General features: G+C 38.3%; 1 protein-coding gene and 1 long non-coding RNA gene across 2 annotated transcripts; one reads left to right on the top strand and one right to left on the bottom strand.

Moving 5' to 3' along the window:
* Positions 1–51: 51 nt before the first annotated feature.
* On the bottom strand, positions 52–3297 carry s1pr5a (sphingosine-1-phosphate receptor 5a). The gene is made up of 2 exons (XM_079883221.1): positions 3139–3297; positions 52–2066 (listed from the first exon to the last, which is right to left on the bottom strand). Exon 2 carries the CDS (start codon positions 1827–1829, stop codon positions 630–632), a length of 1200 nt encoding a protein of 399 aa, XP_079739347.1. The 5' UTR covers positions 1830–2066; positions 3139–3297; the 3' UTR covers positions 52–629.
* On the top strand, positions 3272–24014 carry LOC307165539. Its single transcript, XR_013822494.1, has 3 exons — positions 3272–3337; positions 4646–4913; positions 23582–24014. It is a non-coding gene; the product is annotated as an uncharacterized lncRNA (long non-coding RNA).
* The last annotated feature ends 1212 nt before the right edge of the window (positions 24015–25226 follow it).

Below are 25226 nucleotides of genomic sequence, written 5' to 3'. Positions count from 1 at the left end.
AGGAAACATCTTACAGATTAAAAATATTCACTTGCCTTGTATTTTTTATTTGTGTGTATATGTATTCGTTAAGCTCCCGAGGACTAACGTGCCTGTGTGTGGAGGCATCAACCCGTCATTTTCTTTGCGTCTTTTCACCACAAAGTCTCTGAACATTTCATCTGTTATTTGGAGGTGAAAATGACTCGTTACCCGAGCTCATTATTTCTGGAAACGCACATACGAGACTTGTATAACATCACAAGAGTTCTTTTCAAAGCATTTTTGTGCTTTTGCTCAGTTCAGCTGTATAACTGTTTGTAATTTGTTGTTTAAAATCCTATTTTTAACAAGAGACCGAAGCTCTTGTCTGGCAGAACGTCCATTTTAAACAACATTGGTATTTGTCACAGTAAAAAAAAAATCCACTTGTCTGGTCTACCACGCTCTCAGGCAGCCTCATGGTTTGCTTTAATGCATGTGGAGGAATCCAAGTCCCAAACGTGATATTTTTGAGTTCCATCTCTCCAACTTCTCCTGCTTTCATTTCTAAGCACCTCAGTCTTGTTTACTTGTCAGTTTTATAAATATTCAAACTGAACCAGGAGAAGTTGGACTGTGTCCGATGGAACTTATTGCATTCTTCTTCCTCAGCTCTTTAATATCCTGGGGTAGATGGCTTTAATAGTGGATGGTGTCATGTTCCCCGAGGAGACCGTCGTCTCCAGACCCTCAAGTCTGTGTGACGGCAGCTCTGCCTTACTGGTGCTACAGTCCAGGAAAGGCATGCCAAACTTCTTCACTTGTCCGTCTTTTGTTAGCAGACAGTAGCTGCAGACAAGTCTCAGAATGGCTCTCCGCATGTCTTTACTAGTTAGGGTGTAAATGATGGGGTTTAGAAGCGAGTTGATCATGGCGATGCCCAGAAAGTAGTCCGCCTTGAACAGCACCTCGCATCCTTGAGCGGGGCAGCAGAAGTCCAGCAGAAGGAGCACAAAGAGCGGCAGCCAACAGGCGATGAAGACGCCGAGAACGATGGTGACCGTCTTCAGCAGAGCCAGATACTTCTGGGACTTCTTCGCCATACCTTTGCGCTGAGGAGCGCAGCCTAAGCGCTGGGTGTTGGACTTCACTATGCGGAAGATGCGCACGTAGAGCACCACGATGGCCAGCAGCACCAGGGTAAACACGGTAATGCAGAAGAGGATGAAGCTCTTGGCATAGAGAGGCAGGACGGTGGAGCATTCTTCCAGGTTTCCTATGCAGTTCCAGCCCATGATGGGGAGAATGCCGAGGAGCACCGACAGGACCCAACTTGCACCAATCAAACTGAACATTCGGCCACGCTTGTCCCCTTGATACGGCTTCATCCGGACCATCGTGACATGCCGCTCGATAGCTATAGCCAGGAGACTGATGACAGATGCAGAAAGAGTGATAAACACACCGCCTTCTCTCAGAAACCACAGTACTGGAGTCATTTTGAGAGTGTTTGCCCCCGAAGTTATGATGTTCACCATGTAAGTGAAGCCTGCTAGCAAGTCAGACAGCGTCAAGTTGCCCAGCAAGTAGTACATGGGCATGTGGAATTTTTTGTTCTTCCATATTGCCACCAGAACGATGGCATTTTCCACCACAATGAGAAGACAAATGATGAGAAACACAATGGCCTCGGGTTTCAGTCCATCCCGGTATTTGTTCTCTTTCAGCTTTCCGGTGAAGTTGTAATGGGCCATGATGACGGCGTTGCTCTGATACTCCCGAAACCTTCGGAGCAGGTAACCTGGATACGGGGTCATCGGCGGCAGAGTTGGAGCAACGGCAGCGCTGGCAGCGTATGAAGCTTCCATTCTTCCTACTTCTGTTGCTGTCCTTAAAAACTTTCCTTAAGGATCTCTGTTAAGCATGTAGTCCCTCTTATTGCCATATTCCACCAAAGCACATAAAACAACTCTCAGGAGGATTTAACATGGCAGTAATATATCCTGAAAGTGTGGCAGGCTCATTTGTGTTGAAATATTCACTTCTTTTACTTTGTGATGTTCAAATCACAGCTTTGCTATATCTTCCAAGGCCACCAGAGGGAACTGAAATAAAGCATTAGAAAATAATGTTAAATAATTATGACATTAGAAAATAAAAATAAATATGGCAAACATAGTTTAATAGTAAAAACAAAACAGTCGCAGGTAAACCGAATATTTTGCATTTATCGTATTTCAAATTTTAATCATACTTTCATAGCCAATACTTTATTTCAGTGTAGACAGTAGATACATTTTTATCTAAATGAATTTATTAGGATTCTAGAATAGGAAGAAAACAGAAATAATTGTATTAATAAAGTAAATTGTGTGTATCACGGGAATGTGTGTTGGGAGTAGACAGTAAAAATCCTGTTTTTAACAGTACTGTAAAAAAAAAAAAAAAAAAAGCTGCTATAGCTGGCAAACTTTTACCATAAAACGAATACAGTGGCAATGTTACGAGTATTGTCTGCATACATCTCTATTGTATTGTTGCAAGTACAGACTGTGAATGTTAAGTACAGAATGTTAATAAAGCCTACCAACATTTTTGTGCAAATAAAATCTGTTTTTATTGTAAAATGTTGCCCTACTGATAATGACATTTTTACAGATACAAAAACATAGGCTAATTTTAATATTTTACTGTAGGCTAGAATTTTGTAGAGTTAAATACACATTTCTAAAACATTTTCTCCATATTTTCTGTGCATTTACGAGTTAATCTTTCATAGTACCCTATATGGCATGGAAACCTAGTTAACGAATTAACAGGTTTACCGTAGCATTTTTCCACCGTTAAAATTATTAACATATTTACAGCGCAGTAGCCATAGGACAATCAAGCGACCGCAAACATTTTCTGCAATTCTATTCCGCGTATTGACCTCGTTTACGCAATCGTACACAGAAGCTTTGCTCTAACTACTTATAAATATAGCTGCAGTTTTACAAACTGGATAAACTTAAGCAACAGCTCTGTGACTGCACGCAAAGTCCGCATCCATGCAAAACCATGCACGCGAGTTCACATTAAACTCAGTTCTCCTAAACGGACTTTAATAGCCTCGCATTCATTCGCATGTAATCTACATTCACATGTAACCTCGCGTATTCGTGTAAATAAACGTACCTGTTATGTTCGTAGCTGTGTCTGAGTGTGACTAATCCTCCTCTGCTCCACTATCTCTCCCCCATGTCCTGCGCACGTCTGACAAGGCTGATGTGGGAGCTGAAGCTTGGATCAAGACTTGTCTTGCAGTGGGCTGGTCTTGGCATTCAACTCTTCTCTTCTTCAGTCTGCTGGGCTGCTGATGCAGCACTTATCATGGGTAATGAATTGCTCTGCTAACTTGGAGGTACTTTGACATTATAAATGGGTCAATGACGTGACGCTTTTTTCTAGATCTTTATAAAAATACACAATTCAGCAAATGTGAGTAGTTTCCTTTTTGTGAATTGGAAGCATTTATTTATAGGCTACTTTTGTTGGGCTTAATGATCAAGGTTATGTGGAAAGAAATATTGAAAATAATGATTCAGTATTTAAGTGTAGTACTTTTTACTTGGTGATGATTATATATATAATACACATCAAAAATTTTGAGTTCGTTTAAATAACATGTGATTTAATACAATGAAGGAGAATAAATAAATAAAATAGTTTTATTTAATAAATAGAAACGCTAAATATCTGCACCACATTAAGTTGATTTGACAAAAATCGTGGTAAATCATGAATATAATTGTTTACTATATATATAGAGAGAGAGGCCTACATCTTTTTCAAGATTGCAGTCCTAAAATTGGTTTAATTAAAAAAGTTTTTTGTTTTTGTTTTTTTGTGATCTGGGGCCAGCATCCTTACTTGTTACTGACCTATGGTTGCTGCTAATAGAAAGTTCAAATGAATAATCCTTCTTTTGGTTTAATTTAAGAACCACTAAATTCTCAGAGTTTGTAATGCAGGATGCTGTATTGTCCAATACAGTATTCCCTTCCTTCACTCTGACGTGCAAACAGGCACACAAACAAGTTGCATGACTAAATAAATAACCTTAGTCATTATAATTGTGATGCACACACGCATGTAAAACATGAGCGGTCTTGCAATTGCATAGGAATTACATAAGGCAGCGGGGAGTGTGAGTAAGTCAGGAGCCGGATCCTGCTTTCTCAAACAGGAAACTCTGTCATTGTACCTCGAAGGGAGAGGGATTTCCTTGAGAACCACCTATGAGGTCATACTGGGCCGTGCCGAAACAAAGCACTCAAGAGGAACACTGTGTCCCCTCTGTGCAGACTATGGAATAGGACAGCCACTCATTTTCCAAACAGAATAACTTGAAGTATTTATTATGCAACTATGCCTTTACACAGATGATGAAAACATATGGACGATGGATTCTTTGTTTTATGACATGAAATAGGAAAAAGTACCAAGCATTGCATTCTTTCATTTTTCCTGGCAGAAGTTAAGCATGTGGGAGAAGTCTGTCTCGTTCACCTGTTCACAGGGCAACAAGGGCATATATTTTCAGTGCTCTGCACATTCTGGTGCTTTCCAGTGGGTGGCCGGAGTGCCAGAAGTGAACTGTGACTTGCTTTATCAGTCATTTTTTTTTGCTTCTTGCCCTCAGGGTCCGCTAATGGCATTATCAGAAGGGCTCCACCTCCTCACGAGAAGCTCCAGCCAGCAGACAGACTCATCGCTCCTGCTGTGTCTGGGTATCTTGGCCTCAGCATGTTACCTACATTTCCACACAAAGGCCTGATAATCAAGCACTCTACTCTGATACTCCCCACTGAGACTGTTGGCTCACCCTGATTCTTGGCTCCTGTTTCAGACACTTGAATGTCTGGTGCTCGTGTGATACAGATGTGACTGTGAAGGTTTCCCGAAAAGAAGTAGGTGCAATTCCAGATGGAGGTTTATATGCATTTTTTTTTTCCCATTCATTCCGTGGTCATTTCAGCAATTGCATTTCCCCTGTTGAGGCTATGCATAACTCAGAAAGCATTTGCTTCAAGTAAAAACTTAAAACAATATTTTTTTTAGGTTTTAGTTTTTATTATAATAAAGTAAAAACACCCACTTTAAAACTAAAAATGTTTTTTTTTTTTTTATTAAAATAAAATAATAATAATAAAAAAATCCCTCATTTTTAATTTCGCTTTGTTAGATTCCGCTGGTGAAACTGCAATGCTATAGTTAAACTACATATATAATCTTGTTTGTTTGTTGTGTTTTCTTTTGTCTTTATTCATCACTCATGCATTGTCATGGACTTCAATGGGCCATTCAGTTCTTTACTGTTGTGATGACTCTCTTATTCAATTGACTGAAATTTCATCAGTTAAGTGTTCAAATCGTCAGTTAAGTGTTAAAAAGCTTGAAATCACAAGTTTGATCCCACATGATCCAAATTAACTGTCGGTCACTTACAGAGATGTTGCCAAATCAATCAATTTGAACTTCATTCTCTCTGGCAAAATCGCATTAGCTGAATACACAAACTTTAAACAGCTCAGCCTTCTCTTTCAATTCATTTTATTGTTGTTATTTGTGGTTGAGAGTGATGGAAAGAAACTCCCTTAATTAAATGCTGCTATGGTGGCGTGGGAAAAGGGCATTCAATTTCAGTAATTAAACTTGCTGTGATGTCGCACAGAGAGACTCATTGGCCACTAAAAAATGATTGAACTTCTGTCAAACCAACAAACTTTTAGATGACCATTAAATAAATGCATTATTCCAGCTGTGCAGGCCTTATTTGACCCGGACGTTTTTCCAACTTATGCTTACGCCCTACCAATTCAGAAGAACAAGACTGTGCTCTCATCTTTGTATAATCAATGCTTATCATAGTTTCAATAAATAGGTGAAGTGTTTACTTGGGTTTCCTGGTGGAGAGGATTCAGTTCAGACGTTATATTCGTGTCTTCTTGTCCTCGACTTGGTGGAAAGGCTGGACCTATGAGGTCATGAGACTTCCTGTGTCCTGTGAGGGGGTGGGTTTGACCCCTGATGTCTAAAGCCTAAGATACCAGAAATAACAACAGACCTGATCTATTATGTTCTCGCAAGTAAGCATAACTTGTTCTTTTAAAGCAATACATATGTGGATGAAACATTTGAATGTCTAGATTGAATTTGAAAAGTTCCAAATGGAACGGAAGAGGTCAAAATAAGTTTGAGTCATCTTTCTTTATTTTAAAAATTAGTTTCAGTGGGGTTGCAGAAGAACAGCGATTGACATTGGCACGTTATTATTTAAAAAAAAATCTTGGATTAGTTTCTCTTCCGTTGCTTGTTGACTTTCGCTCTTTTGGGATACATTTTGAGGCCAACGTTGTCTGTCGCCAAAGCGACTCAACCATGTTGTATTCAGTAAACAGCCCTTGGCCAGAATGCTGGTTAAACACAGTGAGCCTATCACAGCCACAACAAACTTTGAATGATGGGTCCTTTGTTATTCGAATTTGCCCCCTATCGTGACACTCAACTGTCGTCTGGTGATGGGGGGATTTTGTTTGACATACGGTAATGCAAAAAAACAAACCACGTATGGAAATATATCGGTTTATTTTAGTGTTTGCAGCTTTCTGGAGTATAGCTCGAATTGCCTTGCTTGCTTACTTTCTTGAGAAGTTTCCAGTCGAGAGAACGATGGCTTGTATTGACAGGTCTTAAGCTGTAAAATTTAGATTACAGTTGAATGCATTCAAATGTGCCAAATCGGAATTTCCATTTATGCAAAACCGAGGGAGACTAAAGAGAGCGTTTTGTGGCAATGGATGCTGTTGTGGTCAGCAGGGATTTCTGGTACAAATAAACACAGGAAGTAACGGTCATTTGGGAACATTTTGATTATATTGAAAGCCAACATGTATACTATTCGACTTTATATAGTGCAACAAACCTCATCATTTCCTCATTTCCTCCATGAACTTATTGACCAATTCTTCCAACTTGAGATTTGAAGTAAAACAACATAACCTCCTTTCGTTGGTTACTGACTTTCATTGCGTTTCAATCAAGTTTTAAACACACAGTCAGATACAGTCTTGGACACAACAGTGATAGGAAAAATCCTGTCATCATTTGCTCATTCCCTTGTTGGTATTCACTGTTACTCTCTGAAATGGACTATGAATGCATTACAAAAACAGTACAGATTCCAATAGCACACGCCATTGGTTCTCACATTTCTCAAGACCAAAAGTTATTTGGGAGTTTTCCCTGTGAAAATAGTGTAAGTAAATGATGACAGGATTTTATTTTTGGGTGAAGTATTCCTTCAACACCTTCCCCCATTCTTTCTCTTTCTCCTCTTTTCTGCCTTGTTCTCTATCTAACACATTCTCTGATAAGCCCTGGAAGTCACTAGATAATACGTCATTCCTTTCCCATAAATACACAATTGCCGCCCTCTCCATTGACAAAATGGTTTCCCATTCTCCAGTATTTCTCAACCACATTGTCATTTTGGATTTACATGCTTGTTGACTTCAACTACGACATTAATGCAGTGGCCGATGACGCCGTGCAGTCCAGCAACCCCACAGCTCCACACATCTGAGAGCTGATATGAAGGGCTGTTTTTTGTATTTAGTCATTAGTGTGGGATTCAGTCCTATGAACGAAAGATGGAGGGAAATTTCGCTTTCCCACATTCAAAGCGGGGGATTACAGAAGTGGGATGGTTGTGACTCATGAGAAAGCTCTCTTTAAGAAGCCTATAAACCCCTCTGAAAAATCATGCCTGCCCTTGAAGTTGCAGTTTATGAAATTATAGTGTTTCTCTAGCTGTATTAAGTATACATTTGTTCCAGATTGATGCTGTCATTGTGTTTGTGTCATATAAATAGCATACTGTTTTATAAGAACATTTCAGTCTGTTTGGGAAAAAAGTAACATTTTGTCTGGGTTATGGTTCGAATAGGCCTTTGTTACCCACACAAACTTTTTATTACAGTCTGTTAATCTTGACATTTAGACATTGTATGTTAAAATAATTCAAATTTTGTTGTGATTGAATATGCATCTTTAATTATATTGTCATATGAAAAACCAGCCAGGGGTGTCCTTTTACCCGTGGAAAAATATCAACCCGCGGCTGTGGCAACAAATTAAAGTTAGCACAATTATAGTACCCCAACTTGGCAACACTGGTTGATGGTTAATTTTGAATCAGTCAAAACTGAAAAATGACACGCGTTTCAATCAGGGAGTCAGTTTTGAACAGTAATGGCTTTGAACGATTCACTAAGTGAGTCTGATTCAAAACGTTAAATCGCGAGCAAGCAAGCATGTAAATGCATAAGACCAGAAATGCAAGCTCATGCGAAAAGTTTTGCATTTCACTGAAATCTGACCTGCGAATTCGCATCACGACCAGTAGAACATTGGCTAGAAGACTCTTGGCTAAATTAAAAGAATGCATATTTTGCAGTCAAGTCGAGTAGATTGGATATTTTTACATTTCGAATGGATTACTATTTGTTTTATGTTGAATTCATGTTTATAAAAAAAGCGCTGCAAAGCATGAAGTCATATAATTTACAACTGTTGCAGATAGCCTGTTATGAGATAGCCGCAACTTTAGTTTAAAAGAATACAAAGACATTTTTTCAGTCATAACTTCTGGAGAAAAACAGTGCAGAAACCTTCTAGAGCGTATGTGTGGAGTATACTTCGAAAGGCTTCGCGTTTAAATGCGTAAGGAAAAAATTAAGTATGCTTTAGGATGCAGGCTTGTCAACTAGATTTTAAATTTGTGTCGGATATTTAAAAAATTTTGTCACTTTGTGACACTTGTCGTGGTCTGTAGTCCTGATAATCTCTGAATTTCTCTTTACGGGGTTGCTTATGGAATAAAAGAAGACTCAAACTATGGGAGAAATCCATTCTGCAATGTTTTTTTTGTTTTTTTTTAGATATTAATGCCATCCACCCCCACAGAAGTGCTTGAAAGTTCACTTTCACACATGGTCCTTCTCGTCTTTTGAGTAATTTCCTCATAATCAGATCCAGACGCCAAATGATTTGGCACTTGAGGCTATTTCAGCTCCAATGACCAAGAATATCTCTAAAAAAAATAGTTAATTCGAGAAGACAGCTAGGGGGGTCTGATGTAGTACAGAGATCAGATATAAACATTCTTGAGAGGACTGGTATATATACACATTGTGATCTAGAGTTTATGTGCTCAGAGAAACGAGAAATGAATCACAACAAAGATCCAAAATGACGTAGAAAGCGTTCACAGCTTTAAGCGCTGTGAATATAAATTCACACAACATTAGGGGCCATAGATGGGGTTGAAATACAATGTTTAGACTATTCTCATCCAAACATCCTGTTTTGTTTTAAAAAGATGGCAGCTCAAAGATGAAAACCTCTTCAAAGTGGTTATAAAGATTCTTGAGTGGGGCAGAAATGGGGTGGTTGGTAAGTTGTGGTTGGTTCAGAACACCCAGTGGTAACTGACTGCATGAATCAGTCAATATTAACAACTATAAACATCACATCCATTATCTAACATAATCACATCACTAGAAACTAACAATGTCCACAGGCTAGGTTAAAGAATGGACTGGTGCAAATCCTCAATTTAACCGCTCCTTTCTCTAGTTTTGAAGTGTAGATGGTTATTAAAGAGGCATTCTACTCAATTCAAGGGTAGTATTACAAGATGAGCTTTAAGCAATTACACAAGAGAGTCTCATTATTTGCTCTGAACCCCTTTCAAAGCGTTGGGTTCAATCAAGTCACATTTATTGGACTTCATGAAAGAAAGGTTGCAGACTGTGGCTTGATATTCCTAAACATAAACGCAGATTAAAAACACTTCTTTCCAATGCATTCTGATGGATCTTAAAATAGGCTATAACATTTTTGAGCTAAGCCTTAAAAATATTTTCAAAACTAAGCAGTCAAATCCCACAGTAATGCGAAAGTACAGACTTTTCTTTTCAACAGAACAGTTGCCGTTCCAAATGAAAGTTTGGGAGGTCCATGTTCAAGTATTCCCGCCTTAAACAACTGCTTACCTCACCCTCCATTACCCACTTCTACATTTAATTTTGGGTGGAAGGGTGGATTTATACATAGCTTGTGTCCCGCTGATCTGTACGTCAAGCCTTTACCCTGTCATAGATTATATGAACATATGAACTCTGCATAAGAAACCTCATGATCGCCCTTGCGGATTTTGGACCAGGGCTCTATCCGGTCACAACAGCACTGCAGCAACAAGAAGTGAATCACTCTTCCATTGGTGGCATTGTTGTTGTTATTGGCTGACTCTAGTGTGCCTCTGGAAATCATTAAAGCTTGTAGTCTGAGTGAACTGTTCATTAACAAAGAAAAAAATAACTCGGCTGGTTTACTATTTGGCAAATCTCTGCGGCGAGGATAATGTGGGGAATTTTGTAAAATACACAAAAGGTGTAGGCCTACTCTCTCTAAACTCCTTTTCGGGAATTCTTTGGCTTTAAAACTGGAATATTGCCCTACACTATAGTGAGATCCAGCTTGGCTGTCTAAATCTCAAAAAAGTTTGTTTCATATGTTAAAAAGTGATGCAGGCCACTCACAATGCACACTTTTTAAGACAATCCCAAGTCTTAATTTGTGCTAAATCCAGAGATTATGCTGACTGCAGGGATTTATTGTGGTGACATTGCTTAACTTAAAAATTAGTGTTTATCCTAATGGAAGGAAACTTTAAATGTGGTCTCCCAGCAAACAAAAACATTGCTAACATTCCCATTAAGTTATGAACAATCAAAATTGCCAGTTTTTAAATGTTTTAAAAACATTTGTTCTTGGTTGCATGAACGTTAAGGAAACATTCTATTTTATCATTTTGCAGACATTGTGAGATTGTTACTTTTGAATGTTCTCTGAACATTCTGAAACAAGCAGTAACATTTAAAAAATGTTAGAGCTAAAACGTTTCAGAAAAAAACGTATGGAACGTATTTTGGGCTAACGTTTTGAGAACATTATTAAAGATAACTTTGAACAACCGCTCCATTAACTTTACTGGAAGAACATTTGTTTATAACTTTAAGAGAACCTTGCCAGAACGTTAGCTAATCTTATGAGAATGTTCCCTGTTAGCTGGGCTATAGCCGGTGTGGGCTAACACATGCTATAGTAGCTTAGCATACTTTGCCAAATAAAAAAGAATATATAGCCTAACCTGAAAAATACTGACCAAATTTAATTACATGCTAAATTAACATGCTTGATTCATAACATATACGTTACTTACAGTTTCATTGGAACCAATAAAGACGAAAAGAATATATAAAGATATTATTTCATAGTTCATTAGGAGCAGATGTGCTTTTCTGTGACTGCTGTGGGAGTGTTTACGTTCGTATAGAGGCGAATTAGGAAATATACTCAGCTGGCAGACAGGACTGGAATGCTGAAGTCATTCACATAATGTCTTTATGTCAAACATGCTTTAAGATGGAATATAAACAAATTCCATTAGCTGAGAGGCGAACATTTCCTTTGAATAAATTCCATTAGTAGAACAACAGACCGGGGCTAGTTGTCACACGGGCAAATTGGGCTTATATGGGCTTATATATATAAGCCCAATTTGCCCAATTATCTCTTTAATTGTAAGGTTTTGAGTCAAAAGTCCAATTACACAAATGTATGTTTTTTAGAAGTTGTTTGATATGTATTTTAGTAAATGTCAGCTTGGGGTGGGTTGTCACACATTCCTAATTTAAAGTATTGATATTTTTGTTTGTTAGCTTTTATATTTTATGCTATTTCATTCATTGTTTTGTGCTGAAAATTGTGCTGAACAAAAATCAAATAAATAAAAAGCCAATAAAATGCTACTAAATTTCCTGGACTGTAGTTTTGTAGCAAAGATTTTGAGTTATGCCTACTGAAATTTAGTTTAAACACAGTACAGTTCCCATCAAAATGTCTCTGAATGTTGTCTTGGCGTTAGACTTCCTCTGTCCACATGCCATGTTTATCATTTCTTTTTAACTTTTTTTTTTTTCTCCAGTGGTTTCCAAGCTGATCTGGACTGTGTTAAGTTAATTGACCAGCTGGCCTCTGCTTAGATGCACATGTGCATGGTGATGACGGGGGTCCTTATACAAAAATGTGAACCCAAGACTTTGGTCTTTTCTTTCTCTTCTTCCTCCAAAATTCTGGGTCTCTAAATAGATGACCTAGTTTTCTTATGAACCACATCACTCAAACCCACTATATCTTCATATCAGTGGTTCTCAACTGGGGGGTCACATGTCTCTTCTCATGGGTTTGCAGACAGCAGGGTAAAACTTTTTTTTTTTTACTATTTAACTATAAGCATGCATAGATTGTACATTAATAAACAGGCTTTAAAACCGAGGAGAAAATAATAATAATAATCCAGATATTTTGTTGTTGATGTCGAATGTCATGCATCCAGTCAAACTCTACAGTATGTTTATGTAATCTGTCAAACACAAGCAGGTAACCTGACGTCGATCTTCATCGTAATGTTTGACCAAAGACATTTTTGTTTTGGGTTTCCACTTGATGTCCATTGGAACATCTGAGTCGTGAAGCAAAACCAGTTAGATCTAGATCATCCTTACTCTCAAATTGTTCTTCACAGCTAACCACTATGACAAAGATAAACCTTCAATAAGCAATAATAGTAATGGACACATTGACACTAAAAATACTAGTTACCGTAGTCCATTCTGTGCATTACAGTATATGCCTCGCCATAGTATGTAAGCAAATGTAATTTTTCCTTTCCCAAAATGTATTTGTCCTTGGGGATTTAAATGGCAGTCAGACATGTTTAAAGTGAGCAGACAGAAGTGGCCCTGTAGGATTTCCTGAGGAAACAGAGAGAAATGGGGTCACTGAGTTTGTTGTTGTTCATTTTTGTGGACTGGCATCTGTTGACCGAATCTGTCAATTTCCGAAAAAAATAGGCACTATTTACCTGAAACTTTACCTGAAACTTATGGTGTCTTTTCCAGCTTGTTTCTCAGATGAAAGTTTGTCTGTTGTCCTACTTTTTTATAAGATATAAGTTTGGCTGTGAATTCTGGCCATTTTTTAGATGGCGCCTCGTTAAAAAAAATCATAAAAAATAAGATCTTTCTTCTCTCATCTCGGATGTTATGACGTGAAATTGTGCAGGCAACTTCCATTAGGTTAGTGTTGCCAATGGACGTTTGTATACGCATCCTTGTTGCAGTGACCAATGAGCTCCAAGTGGAAACACAATTCTCAGGTGTAACAGGTGAACTTAGATGTGAAATCTATCACATATGTGAAAGTTAAGTGCTATGAAAGTATTTTCTTCTCACCTTAAGTTCACGCTGAGGAACTAACAAACCATATTGGCCATGACCCAACACATATGGTGTGATCTAAACATCTAGTTCATCCTCATTTCGTTAAAGAACATACATTTGAGAAAAGCTACACCAATTTTTGCCTATGGTGTTTGTTTAGATTTGCACAGTGTTCCTCTTCATATTTTGGTAAACCATATGCTTATAGGCTGCTAAGTGATCAAGAACTGGTGTTTTGTGTTTTTTTTTTGATAATGACCAACTAACCATGCATTATTCTGCTTCTATATAGCTACTTTCCTGATAAATTAATTAATGGACATGATTTGATTTTACATTATTGTATTTTGTTAAAAGAACAAGACCACATATTGATTAGAGAGACATGAAACAAGCACAGCTATATATGTAATCAATGAAAATATTAAATGTAAAAATATCGACTAGTAATTGACCAGTCAGATTTTAGTATGAACAGATGTGAATGATTTAAATAAACAGCATTATGAGCTATATGGCAGTTATCCCCGAGAGTAGAAAGCTTGGGCAAAACAGACCCCCCCCCCCCCCCCCCCAGATTTTCTGAGAAATAATGACAGAAATAAATGCACTGTTGTTTAACAACTTCTGCAAAAGTGACACAAGTGCTATAGGTGTCACAGTGGTCACAGTGCCTTAGCTTTAGATGTTCAATGCGATTGTGTTCCACTAAATGCAACCTGTTACTGAGCACAGTTCTCACATTTGTGTTTGCGACGCTATGCTGCGAGTACTTGAATCTTTTGCTTCTTAAAACTGTGGTTTTCAGGGTGGAGTATCTGTGACTTTCAGCCCCCTTTGGCTAACTATTTTAGGTGCTAGAAAAGTTACGATCCTCAGGAACTCTGACAATGTTATCTATAGCAAAACTGGAAGCAAAAGCATTGTTTTGTGTTTTAATATAACATATGTTATATATAACATTATATAATATACAGTACTGTGCAAAAGTCTTAGGCATGGTAATACCCCCCCCCCCCCCCCCCCCCCAAAAAAAAATGGTTTAAAGTGAGTTATTTATATCTTTTGCTGTAGTGTGTCAGTAGGAAATATTAGTTTACATTTCCAACCATTCTTTTTGCCATTAATTGTAATAATCCAGTGAGATTTCTGTATGCACAAGGAGTCTGACAACAGCCGGTATGATCTGATCTCACCATCATCGAGTCCGTCTGTGATTACATGAAGAAACAGAAAAAACTGAGACCAGAAATCCAGAAGAACTGCGGGAACGTCTCCAAGATGCTTGAAGAAACCTTCCTGCAAAGCTCCCTGAAAAACTATGCGCAAGTGTACCTGGACAAAAGCCGTTTTAAACGCAAAGGGTCGTCACACCATATATTGATTTGAATTAGTTAATAGAAGTTAAATCATAAATAAATTCAATTTGTGATTTTATTTTTGAAAGCATTCTCACTTTACAGCATTTTAACACAAGTGCCAGTGCTTTTCACAGTACTGTAGCTTTGCAGGAAGGTTTCTTCAAGCGTCTTGGAGACGTTCCCGCAGTTCTTCTGGATTTAGTCTGTCTCAGTTTTTTCTGTTTCTTCATGTAATCACAGACGGACTCGATGATGGTGAGATCAGATCATACCGGCTGTTGTCAGACTCCTTGTGCATACAGTAATCTCACTGGATTATTACAATTAATGGCAAAAAGAATGGTTGGAAATGTAAACTAATATTTCCTACTGACACACTACAGCAAAAGATATAGATAACTGACTTAAAACCTTTTTTTTTGGGGGGGGGGGGGGGGGGGGGTATTAACATGCCTAAGACTTTTGCACAGTACTGTATATGTTAATAATGATATATATATACATATATAATTATATATATATTAATATAACAATACCACTAAGATACAGAAAACTACTCCTTACTGGACAGTATTAAAAAAAATTGCTTATCAGCATTTGGGAAACAGGGGGTCAGATGCTATCAGTCTCTGAGCTGATAGCACTAACAGTGAGGATCTCCATACACCACTGTTATCGAGTCTGTTATCAAGAGCATCCTGTTATTTCTCAGATTTTTTGTATTTTCTTTTTATCTGTGGCTGATTGTGTTTTGACCTCTTTAGGCTCCTGCGCATACAAGGCTATTTCCTCAAGACTTATTAGATGCTGTCCCATGGTTCCATGGGATTTCTGCTGAAAGCAGTCAGTTTTGAATGGATATTACATAATTGTGGTGTTTGCTAAGACCAAAGGATTTTAGGCATAGCAAACATGCTGGAAATCACGTAGTACACTAGAGCAACACCCTAACAACAACCCAAAACACTATATCAACTGTACAGCAGCAGGCTACAAATCACTCAGAACACCTTAGCAGCAGTATAGCAACACCCTAACAACCACCCAAAACACTATTTCAACTGCATAACAACATGCTGGAAATCACTTAGAACACCTAAGCAGCTGCATAGCAACACCCTAACAACCACCCAAAACACTATATCAACTGCACAGCGACACGCTACAAATCACTTAGAACACCTTAGCAGCTGCATAGCAACACCCTAACAACCACCCAAAACACTATATCAACTGCACAGCGACACACTACAAATCACTTAGAACACCTTAGCAGCTGCATAGCAACACCCTAACAACCACCCAAAACACTATATCAACTGCACAGCGACACACTACAAATCACTTAGAACACCTTAGCAGCTGCATAGCAACACCCTAACAACCACCCAAAACACTATATCAACTGCTCAGCGACACACTACAAACCACTTAGAACACCTTAGCAGCTGCATAGCAACACCCTAACAACCACCCAAAACACTATATCAACTGCACAGCGACACGCTACAAATCACTTAGAACACCTTAGCAGCTGCTTAGCAACACCCTAACAACCACCCAAAACACTATATCAACTGCACAGCGACACGCTACAAATCACTTAGAACACCTTAGCAGCTGCAGAGCAACACCCTAACAACCACCCAAAACACTATATCAACTGCACAGCGACACGCTACAAATCACTTAGAACACCTTAGCAGCTGCATAGCAACACCCTAACAACCACCCAAAACACTATATCAACTGCACAGCGACACGCTACAAATAATTTAGAACACCTTAGCAGCTGCATAGCAACACCCTAACAACCACCCAAAACACTATATCAACTGCTCAGCGACACGCTACAAATCACTTAGAACACATTAGCAGCTGCATAGCAACACCCTAACAACCACCCAAAACACTATATCAACTGCTCAGCGACACGCTACAAATCACTTAGAACACCTTAGCAGCTGCATAGCAACACCCTAACAACCACCCAAAACACTATATCAACTGCACAGCGACACACTACAAATCACTTAGAACACCTTAGCAGCTGCATAGCAACACCCTAACAACCACCCAAAACACTATATCAACTGCTCAGCGACACGCTACAAACCACTTAGAACACCTTAGCAGCTGCATAGCAACACCCTAACAACCACCCAAAACACTATATCAACTGCACAGCGACACGCTACAAATCACTTAGAACACCATAGCAGCTGCATAGCAACACCCTAACAACCACCCAAAACACTATATCAACTGCTCAGCGACACGCTACAAATCACTTAGAACACCTTAGCAGCTGCATAGCAACACCCTAACAACCACCCAAAACACTATATCAACTGCACAGTGACACGCTACAAATCACTTAGAACACCTTAGCAGCTGCATAGCAACACCCTAACAACCACCCAAAACACTATATCAACTGCACAGCGACACACTACAAACCACTTAGAACACTTTAGCAGCTGCATAGCAACACCCTAACAACCACCCAAAACACTATATCAACTGCTCAGTGACACGCTACAAATCACTTAGAACACCTTAGCAGCTGCATAGCAACACCCTAACAACCACCCAAAACACTATATCAACTGCTCAGCGACACGCTACAAACCACTTAGAACACCTTAGCAGCTGCATAGCAACACCCTAACAACCACCCAAAACACTATATCAACTGCACAGCGACACGCTACAAATCACTTAGAACACCTTAGCAGCTGCTTAGCAACACCCTAACAACCACCCAAAACACTATATCAACTGCACAGCGACACGCTACAAATCACTTAGAACACCTTAGCAGCTGCATAGCAACACCCTAACAACCACCCAAAACACTATATCAACTGCACAGCGACACGCTACAAATAATTTAGAACACCTTAGCAGCTGCATAGCAACACCCTAACAACCACCCAAAACACTATATCAACTGCTCAGCGACACGCTACAAATCACTTAAAACACATTAGCAGCTGCATAGCAACACCCTAACAACCACCCAAAACACTATATCAACTGCTCAGCGACACGCTACAAATCACTTAGAACACCTTAGCAGCTGCATAGCAACACCCTAACAACCACCCAAAACACTATATCAACTGCTCAGCGACACGCTACAAATCACTTAGAACACCTTAGCAGCTAACTGCACCTCAACACGTTAAAAATCACTGAGAACACCATAGTAACCACCTAAAAACCTATATTAATTGGAAAGAAAAACACTAGAAATAATTTAAAACACTCTAGCATGTTGATGGCAAATTTTCTTGAATTCATGTTCCTCACATTTTGCCATCATTCATGGTGTTTTTCAAAAATCTGAAGCATGGCACTAGATTTTATTAAGATGAGCGTAACCGCAAACCAAACTTTTCTCACAATACTGAGATAAAATCTGCATAGCAACACCCTAACAACCACCCAAAACACTATATCAACTGCTCAGCGACACGCTACAAATCACTTAGAACACCTTAGCAGCTGCATAGCAACACCCTAACAACCACCCAAAACACTATATCAACTGCACAGTGACACGCTACAAATCACTTAGAACACCTTAGCAGCTGCATAGCAACACCCTAACAACCACCCAAAACACTATATCAACTGCACAGCGACACACTACAAACCACTTAGAACACTTTAGCAGCTGCATAGCAACACCCTAACAACCACCCAAAACACTATATCAACTGCTCAGCGACACGCTACAAATCACTTAGAACACCTTAGCAGCTGCATAGCAACACCCTAACAACCACCCAAAACACTATATCAACTGCTCAGCGACACGCTACAAATCACTTAGAACACCTTAGCAGCTAACTGCACCTCAACACGTTAAAAATCACTGAGAACACCATAGTAACCACCTAAAAACCTATATTAATTGGAAAGAAAAACACTAGAAATAATTTAAAACACTCTAGCATGTTGATGGCAAATTTTCTTGAATTCATGTTCCTCACATTTTGCCATCATTCATGGTGTTTTTCAAAAATCTGAAGCATGGCACTAGATTTTATTAAGATGAGCGTAACCGCAAACCAAACTTTTCTCACAATACTGAGATAAAATCTCAAAAAAAAAAGATTTGCATATGGTTGAATCAGCTTTGGAAACAGTCATGCATGAGCCCATATTTAGTGAAGGCAATCTCTGAGTATAATAGAATAGATTTGCATTCTATGTATAATGTTTTACAGCGCCATTTGTCACATCGCTTGAAGTGCTTGTAAATGCACGCGCTCTTTAATGTGTCCACACGTGGAGTTATTTATAAAAACAAAATGCATTGTGAACTGCAGATGTGTTGGAGAAAGGCGTCTACGCTTTCGCTACACTAAACACTATATGTTGAAATTAGTGAGAACCACACATCAGTTCATTTCCTCTCAGCATTATTCTGGCATTAACCTCTACGTAGCCAGTAATTTAGTAGACCCCAGGATCCACCAGAGATTCATCTCTGTCTTTAATGGGGCAATTTCCCAAACCTCTACACCCTTTCCATCCTTCTCACAACTCTTTTGTTCTCCTCCCTTTTCTCGGCCTCTTGCTCTCTCCTCCTTTTTCTTGGCCTTGCGTCTGTTCTGTTGGTTTTGGGGGTTGGAGAATGAGGCCTGTCATTACATGATGTCTAACGGTCTCTAAGAAACCAATCCCTGCTGTGTCCTTTAAATTTGATATGAGCGACAGAAGCCTGGATGAGCGACAGGAAGCTCTTTTGAAAATAACTATAGAAATATTGCTTTGATGTCTGTGTCTCTTTTGTATCGCAGGAAACATTTACTTACCAATGAGACTTATTCCATTACACACAAAAAAACAGGCGCTCCACATCACATACATTCCTGTACTTGCTTTGTTTGTTTCCAGAACCACAATCTGAAGGAGATCTTGACTGGCTCAAGAAGAGAGACTGTTTCTACTGTGCCATTTCTTTTTTTTTCTGCTTTTCAAAGTCTGTATATATCCTTATGTTTTACTACAGATTTTAAGTCTTAACATGTTATTGGAAAATTATCATCAGCATTGCAATGTTTTTCCCCTTTATGAAGCTCTTGTCCATACAATGACAGATTTTAGTGACCAAGAAATGGCGCCGTAAAAGTGGTCCATGCACTATATTCCAAGTCTTCTAAAGTCCCAAGACAGTTTTTTCTTTTTTTTGTAAAGTAAGAATAAACTTTAATTCTGAATGCCGTAATTTCAAGTGCAAAAATAATGTCTGTTCCCAAACAGGTTTCCCCAAACACTCCAATCGTCTGCCATTAGATGTTTTGATTTTTCAGTCACTCAATCAGCCGACAGTTTTATTTACAGTTAAGCATGTTAAGGAGGTAGATGTCATTTTAAAATATTTTAACTTTGAAAAAAATACACAAGCTATCAATTCTTTATTCACATTTCTACATTTGCGCGTGTAATGTTAATTGTAGTTAAATGTAGTTGAATCTGTTAGGGAATTATTCATCATAAAAAGTTCATAAATTACATAAAATTTTGGTCTGTTCATTCGCTGTTATAAAGACTTACAATACTTACGATGTTTTTTTTAACCTTGACAGCAAATACCCCCCATTCGCTTTCATTGTATGGAAAACCTTTAACGTCTCACTTCAAAGCTTTGTGAATTTCACTGACAACTTCCTCATCCTTTTGTTTAGTAGTAGAAGTAACGTTGTAATTATCGAATCAGCCTGAACTTTCAAAGGCCTTTGCTTGTTTCCAAAGATCCTAAGATACTCTTATCTAAATTGCTCCTTATCCTCAATTGACATAGCAAGAATCCAGAATGCATTGTGCTGTAGAAAAGATGAGTTTGCAGACTGATAAAATTCTTATTTTGGATATGAGCTGCGTGACCGTTCTGCCACAGGATACTGGGGGGTTGCGTGGATTGTTCTTGACTTGGGTTTACTTCCTTTGATCCGAGGTGAAAGGCAGCTGTTGTATCTTTGATCAGGTATTGCAGCTGTTTGAATTCAACCTGGCTTTCTGCGGTTGCAATGAGTTAAAAAAAAACAAAAAAAAAAACAACAACAATCCTTACATGTTACTTAATTTAGAGGAAGCAAATATTGATGTATAGTGTAAGTAATAATGCCAAATGTTGAACATGCAATGAAAATCCTACAGTCTGAAGGAAACATCTTAATGTTGTTAATCCAGTTATTGTCTGTAGGGATAATAATGTAGGTCATATAATTATGTTGCTTTATGCTCTAAAGTCTTGTCTGGACAGCTCTCCTGTCAGCAATCGTGGACACGGCTATCATTAATAATCTCAGGCATGTCACAACATATAGAGAGATATCCATAGCTGGGTTTTCAATATCTGAACACTCTCAACCAAACCCTTCCACCGGATCTTATCATGTCTTGTAATCAAAAACTCGTATCCTCAAATGGTCCCCACAATAACAGATGAGAAGATAGATGTGTTCTGATGGTATAAGCAGGGTTTCATGCACCAAGTTGTTTTGTTATATCAGTCCTGGCTCCACCCCAAGGCAAAATAAAACATGATTGAATCCAATCAAGTCACCAAAAATAAAACATGACTGACTATATATATATATATATTATATACAGTATATAATACTCAGGATGCAAAACAAAGCTGTAGAGAGAACAATGAAAATACATTATTTCCTTATACACAGAAGCTACAAACTTACAGTAAGTTAGAAATAAAGCATATAGTGTGCACACTTAAAATAATATATAATCATATAATTCTGAAATTCTATTATATAGTTTATTATCATTTTAAATTTCTATAAAATTATGTTTAATTTTATATATGTGTGTGAGTGGTGTTACAGTAAGTAGTAGACTTACCGTAGTAGACTTAGAAAGAATTTATTTTTCATTGTTTTCTCTATAGTTTTGCGCACCCTGCATCCTGAGTAATTCAAATCACGAAGGGCTGGGGTAAAAAAAGAAACATACTTTTCTGCATTTTACACAAATATACAATCTCATCCAATCTGTGGGAAGCAGCTGTGGTTGTAGGCGAGTGGTGGAGAGGTCATAAGGTCAGAGGTGGTGGTGTTAAGGGACGGGCGAAGCGCCAGCGCGCAGGAACGAACGCTCAAGTGCGTGTGGAGCGTCAGGATCTGACACAGCTGCTTTTCTGGAAATGAGCAGAGCACACTTGAGTTTCCCCGTCACGTCCTGCCATTTTGACATCACAGACCTTGTGCATCTTTAACCACTGTTTAGATTTTAAAAACACCATAACTGACTAAAAATAAAGTTTTCCAAAGGGGGGTTTCACAGAAATTCCGTAGATGAACCATTTTGGGTTCCGCAAAGACACTTTCAGTGATCAATTCTAACCAGAACAAGGGAGATTTAAGCGCTGTGTTTCACATAGTGACTGTATAACATGATCTAATTTATGGAGGTTAATAAGCAGTGGTGAAGAAGCAGCACACACAACCAAAGGGGATTATAATTACACAACAGAAACAGGCGGTGAGAAAGAATGTGTGTGTGTGTGAATCACACACTTGAGATTTCTGACAGTCTTGAGTAAAGAAGGTGCTGCCACCCTCAGACCACTGGTCAAATCCTTCTGTGATGACAAGTGATGCTGACTATGGCAATTTATTAGACAATTTTGGCAGTTTTGAAGTTTTCTGTATCAGCTGGTACTGTATGTTTGCCCACTTGGCCAATTAACAGAAGTAGTCAATGTACAGTACTTGTGAAGCAGTTCAGTGTTGAGTAAATATTGTAAATGCTATTTCAGAATTAATAAATCCTCTCATTTATTATTATTAAATTATATATCATTATATAATAGAACAGATATCAGATATTGAAAACACATGTCACAGACCACTCATTTTGAAAGAAGGACTGGTTACTGTTTTTTGGTTACGACTCAGTTTTACACTTTTGTCCATATTTCTTTCCCCTCTGTGTTTTTATTAATTCTATTTCTGTCCATTTACACTAGCAAATGTTTGGGGTTGGTAAGTCTCTTGTGCTCACCAAGGCTGCATTTATTTGATCAAAAATACAGTAAAAACTGTGATATATTGTGTAACAATTTTAAATATCTGTTTTCTATTGTAATATATTTTAAAATGTAATTTATTCCTGTGATCAAAGCTGGATTTTCAGCATCATTACTCCAGTCTTCAGTGTCACATGATCCTTCAGAAATCAGTCAAAAGATTTTCAGGAATCTTTGATGAGCAGAAAGTTTAAAAGAACAGTATTTATTTAAAACGTTTTGTATAACATTATAAATGCATTTACTGTCAACTTTGATCAATTTAATGCATTCTTGCAGAATAAAAGTATTAATCAAAAAGATATTTTTTTTATGACGTAAATCTAATGGCGCTATAAAACTAATCTTACTAAAGAGACAGTTAAGAAACATACTTGTAATATAATAAAAGAAAATATGATCAATATCTTATCAATATCTAAGTTGGAAACTTTAATATTTTTCATGATGTGCAGTTACAGTAAGCACTATAAATAAGAACAGAATTTCCTGGCCAGTAAAACTGAAAGTGACGCTGATAGTGGAAACAGTGTGGAGATTAATTAAAACGCACTTGTCAGTTTCATCCATGGTATTATCGGAATTGTGTGTGCTTCTGAGTGTTTTTTAGCTTGTTGCTATGTGGTTGCTAGGGCATTCTGGGTGGTCTCTAGGTGTTAAGTCAAAAGTTTTTGAGGCCTTGTGGTTGTAATCAATTCTGAACTCAAACTCTTTAAATGATTTAAACTCTTTAAAAAACTTTAGAGTAGCCTATACTCATTTGAAGAACTGTGACTAACTTTTGTCTTTTGTTTTCTCTTTAGTGTGAATGTGAAGGTTTTCACCCACCTCTGCAGTGTCCTTTTTAAAGCCTTGGATTGGCCCTTTGACCCCCTAAGCCCCAGTTTGATTATAACCCGGACACATTTTAACGGCACTGTTGCGGTCAGCTGTTGGCTTCTGGGATTGCTCTGCGCAGAGCTGAAGGGAAGCAGCAGGATTTAACCAAGTGTGGTCAGGAGGAATGTGAGTGTAGTGCCTGGGGCCCCGCTCAGGAATGCTGACCACTAAGAAGGACACTTATAGAATAACTGTGGGGAAAAAGAACAGTGTTTAACATCTTATTCTAACACCTCCTTATGCTGAAAGTGACAGTCTACACAATTATAGTGTTACAAAAGGCTTCTAATTCAAATAAATGTTCTATTCATCAAAAAATCCAGAAAAAATCTATCACTCCTTACACAAAAATATTAAGCAGCCATTTTCAACATTGATAATAATCAGAAATGTTTCTTGACCAGCAAATCATCATATTAGAATGATTTCTGAAGGGTCCTGTGACACTAAAGACTGGAGTAATGATACAACCTACCATTTTCTTTATGGAACATGTTTCCAAGTGAAAGACTATATTCAATGAGAAAAGAAATGTACGACGGGGCTTAATTGTATTCGCCTAAATTCGTTGGATCAGTGCAAAGTGGGCGTTTTTTCCCAGAATTGTGCCAGACTGTGAGTTTGCTAAAACAATGCTAAATAGCTATGTGGCTATTAATTAACATGCTTTTGTGTCTTTTTTATCCCCATTAATGAGAAAGACTAGCCTAACAGCTCCAATTGTGTTTTATGCATGAGAGAAAGGCATAAAGGTTTGGAGCGACATGAGAGTGAGTAAATGACAAAACTTTTAATTAAGTTTTTGTGTGAACTATTAAATTCTTGTTATGCAGGTTCAGGAATTTTCTCGGATTTCTGAAAACCAACACGTCCAAAGACAAACAACTCAAATTCACAGAGCTCAAATACTGTGTATCATTTCAGTAACTAGACCACCATCATCGTGCACTACAGCAGACTTTACCACCGGCCAACCCTGGAGCAAAGGCTCACCGGTATTTAAAATATTTTTGCAGCTCCTTGAGCGATATGGGCCTGAACCTCAGACATTCAACACAATAGAATTGAGTGTTTGTGTATCCGAGGCAGTTTTTCATCTGTCATTTTTCATCTGGAAATATGATTCCTACCTTACTGGTAGACAAACAGGCCCAGGCTGTTAGTTTTGACGTGGTTGCTTTTTGCCAAGGCCTGGGAAGCCCGTGAAAGGATGTGTGGGCGGATGGAGGAAGAAAAAAGAAAGAGTAATAAAGAAAAAGAAGAAAAGAGACTGAGAAAAGGAGAGCGGAGCTGCCAAGGAAAGCTTCCAAACTCACTAGTCAACTTCTGTCTTTATTCTCAAGACTTTGATGTAATTTCTCCCTGTTTTCAGACTTTAGGACAGGCGCCCGTGTCCACATGAATCAGGCTTGGCTGTGTAAAATAATCCTCAGATCATTTGTTATACCAATCAATGATTGTTTTCAAAGACATAATCATAAGAACCAGCAGCAACAGCAAGAGTGACGAAAAGAGCTACTGGCTGCCCTCTACAAGTTAAACTAACATCAGTAATAATAAGGGTAGATC

Source organism: Squalius cephalus, assembly GCF_949319135.1.
Source record: "Squalius cephalus genome assembly, chromosome: 1".
Taxonomy (NCBI): Eukaryota; Metazoa; Chordata; class Actinopteri; order Cypriniformes; family Leuciscidae; genus Squalius; species Squalius cephalus.
This window is presented reverse-complemented; position numbering and strand designations above follow the sequence as displayed.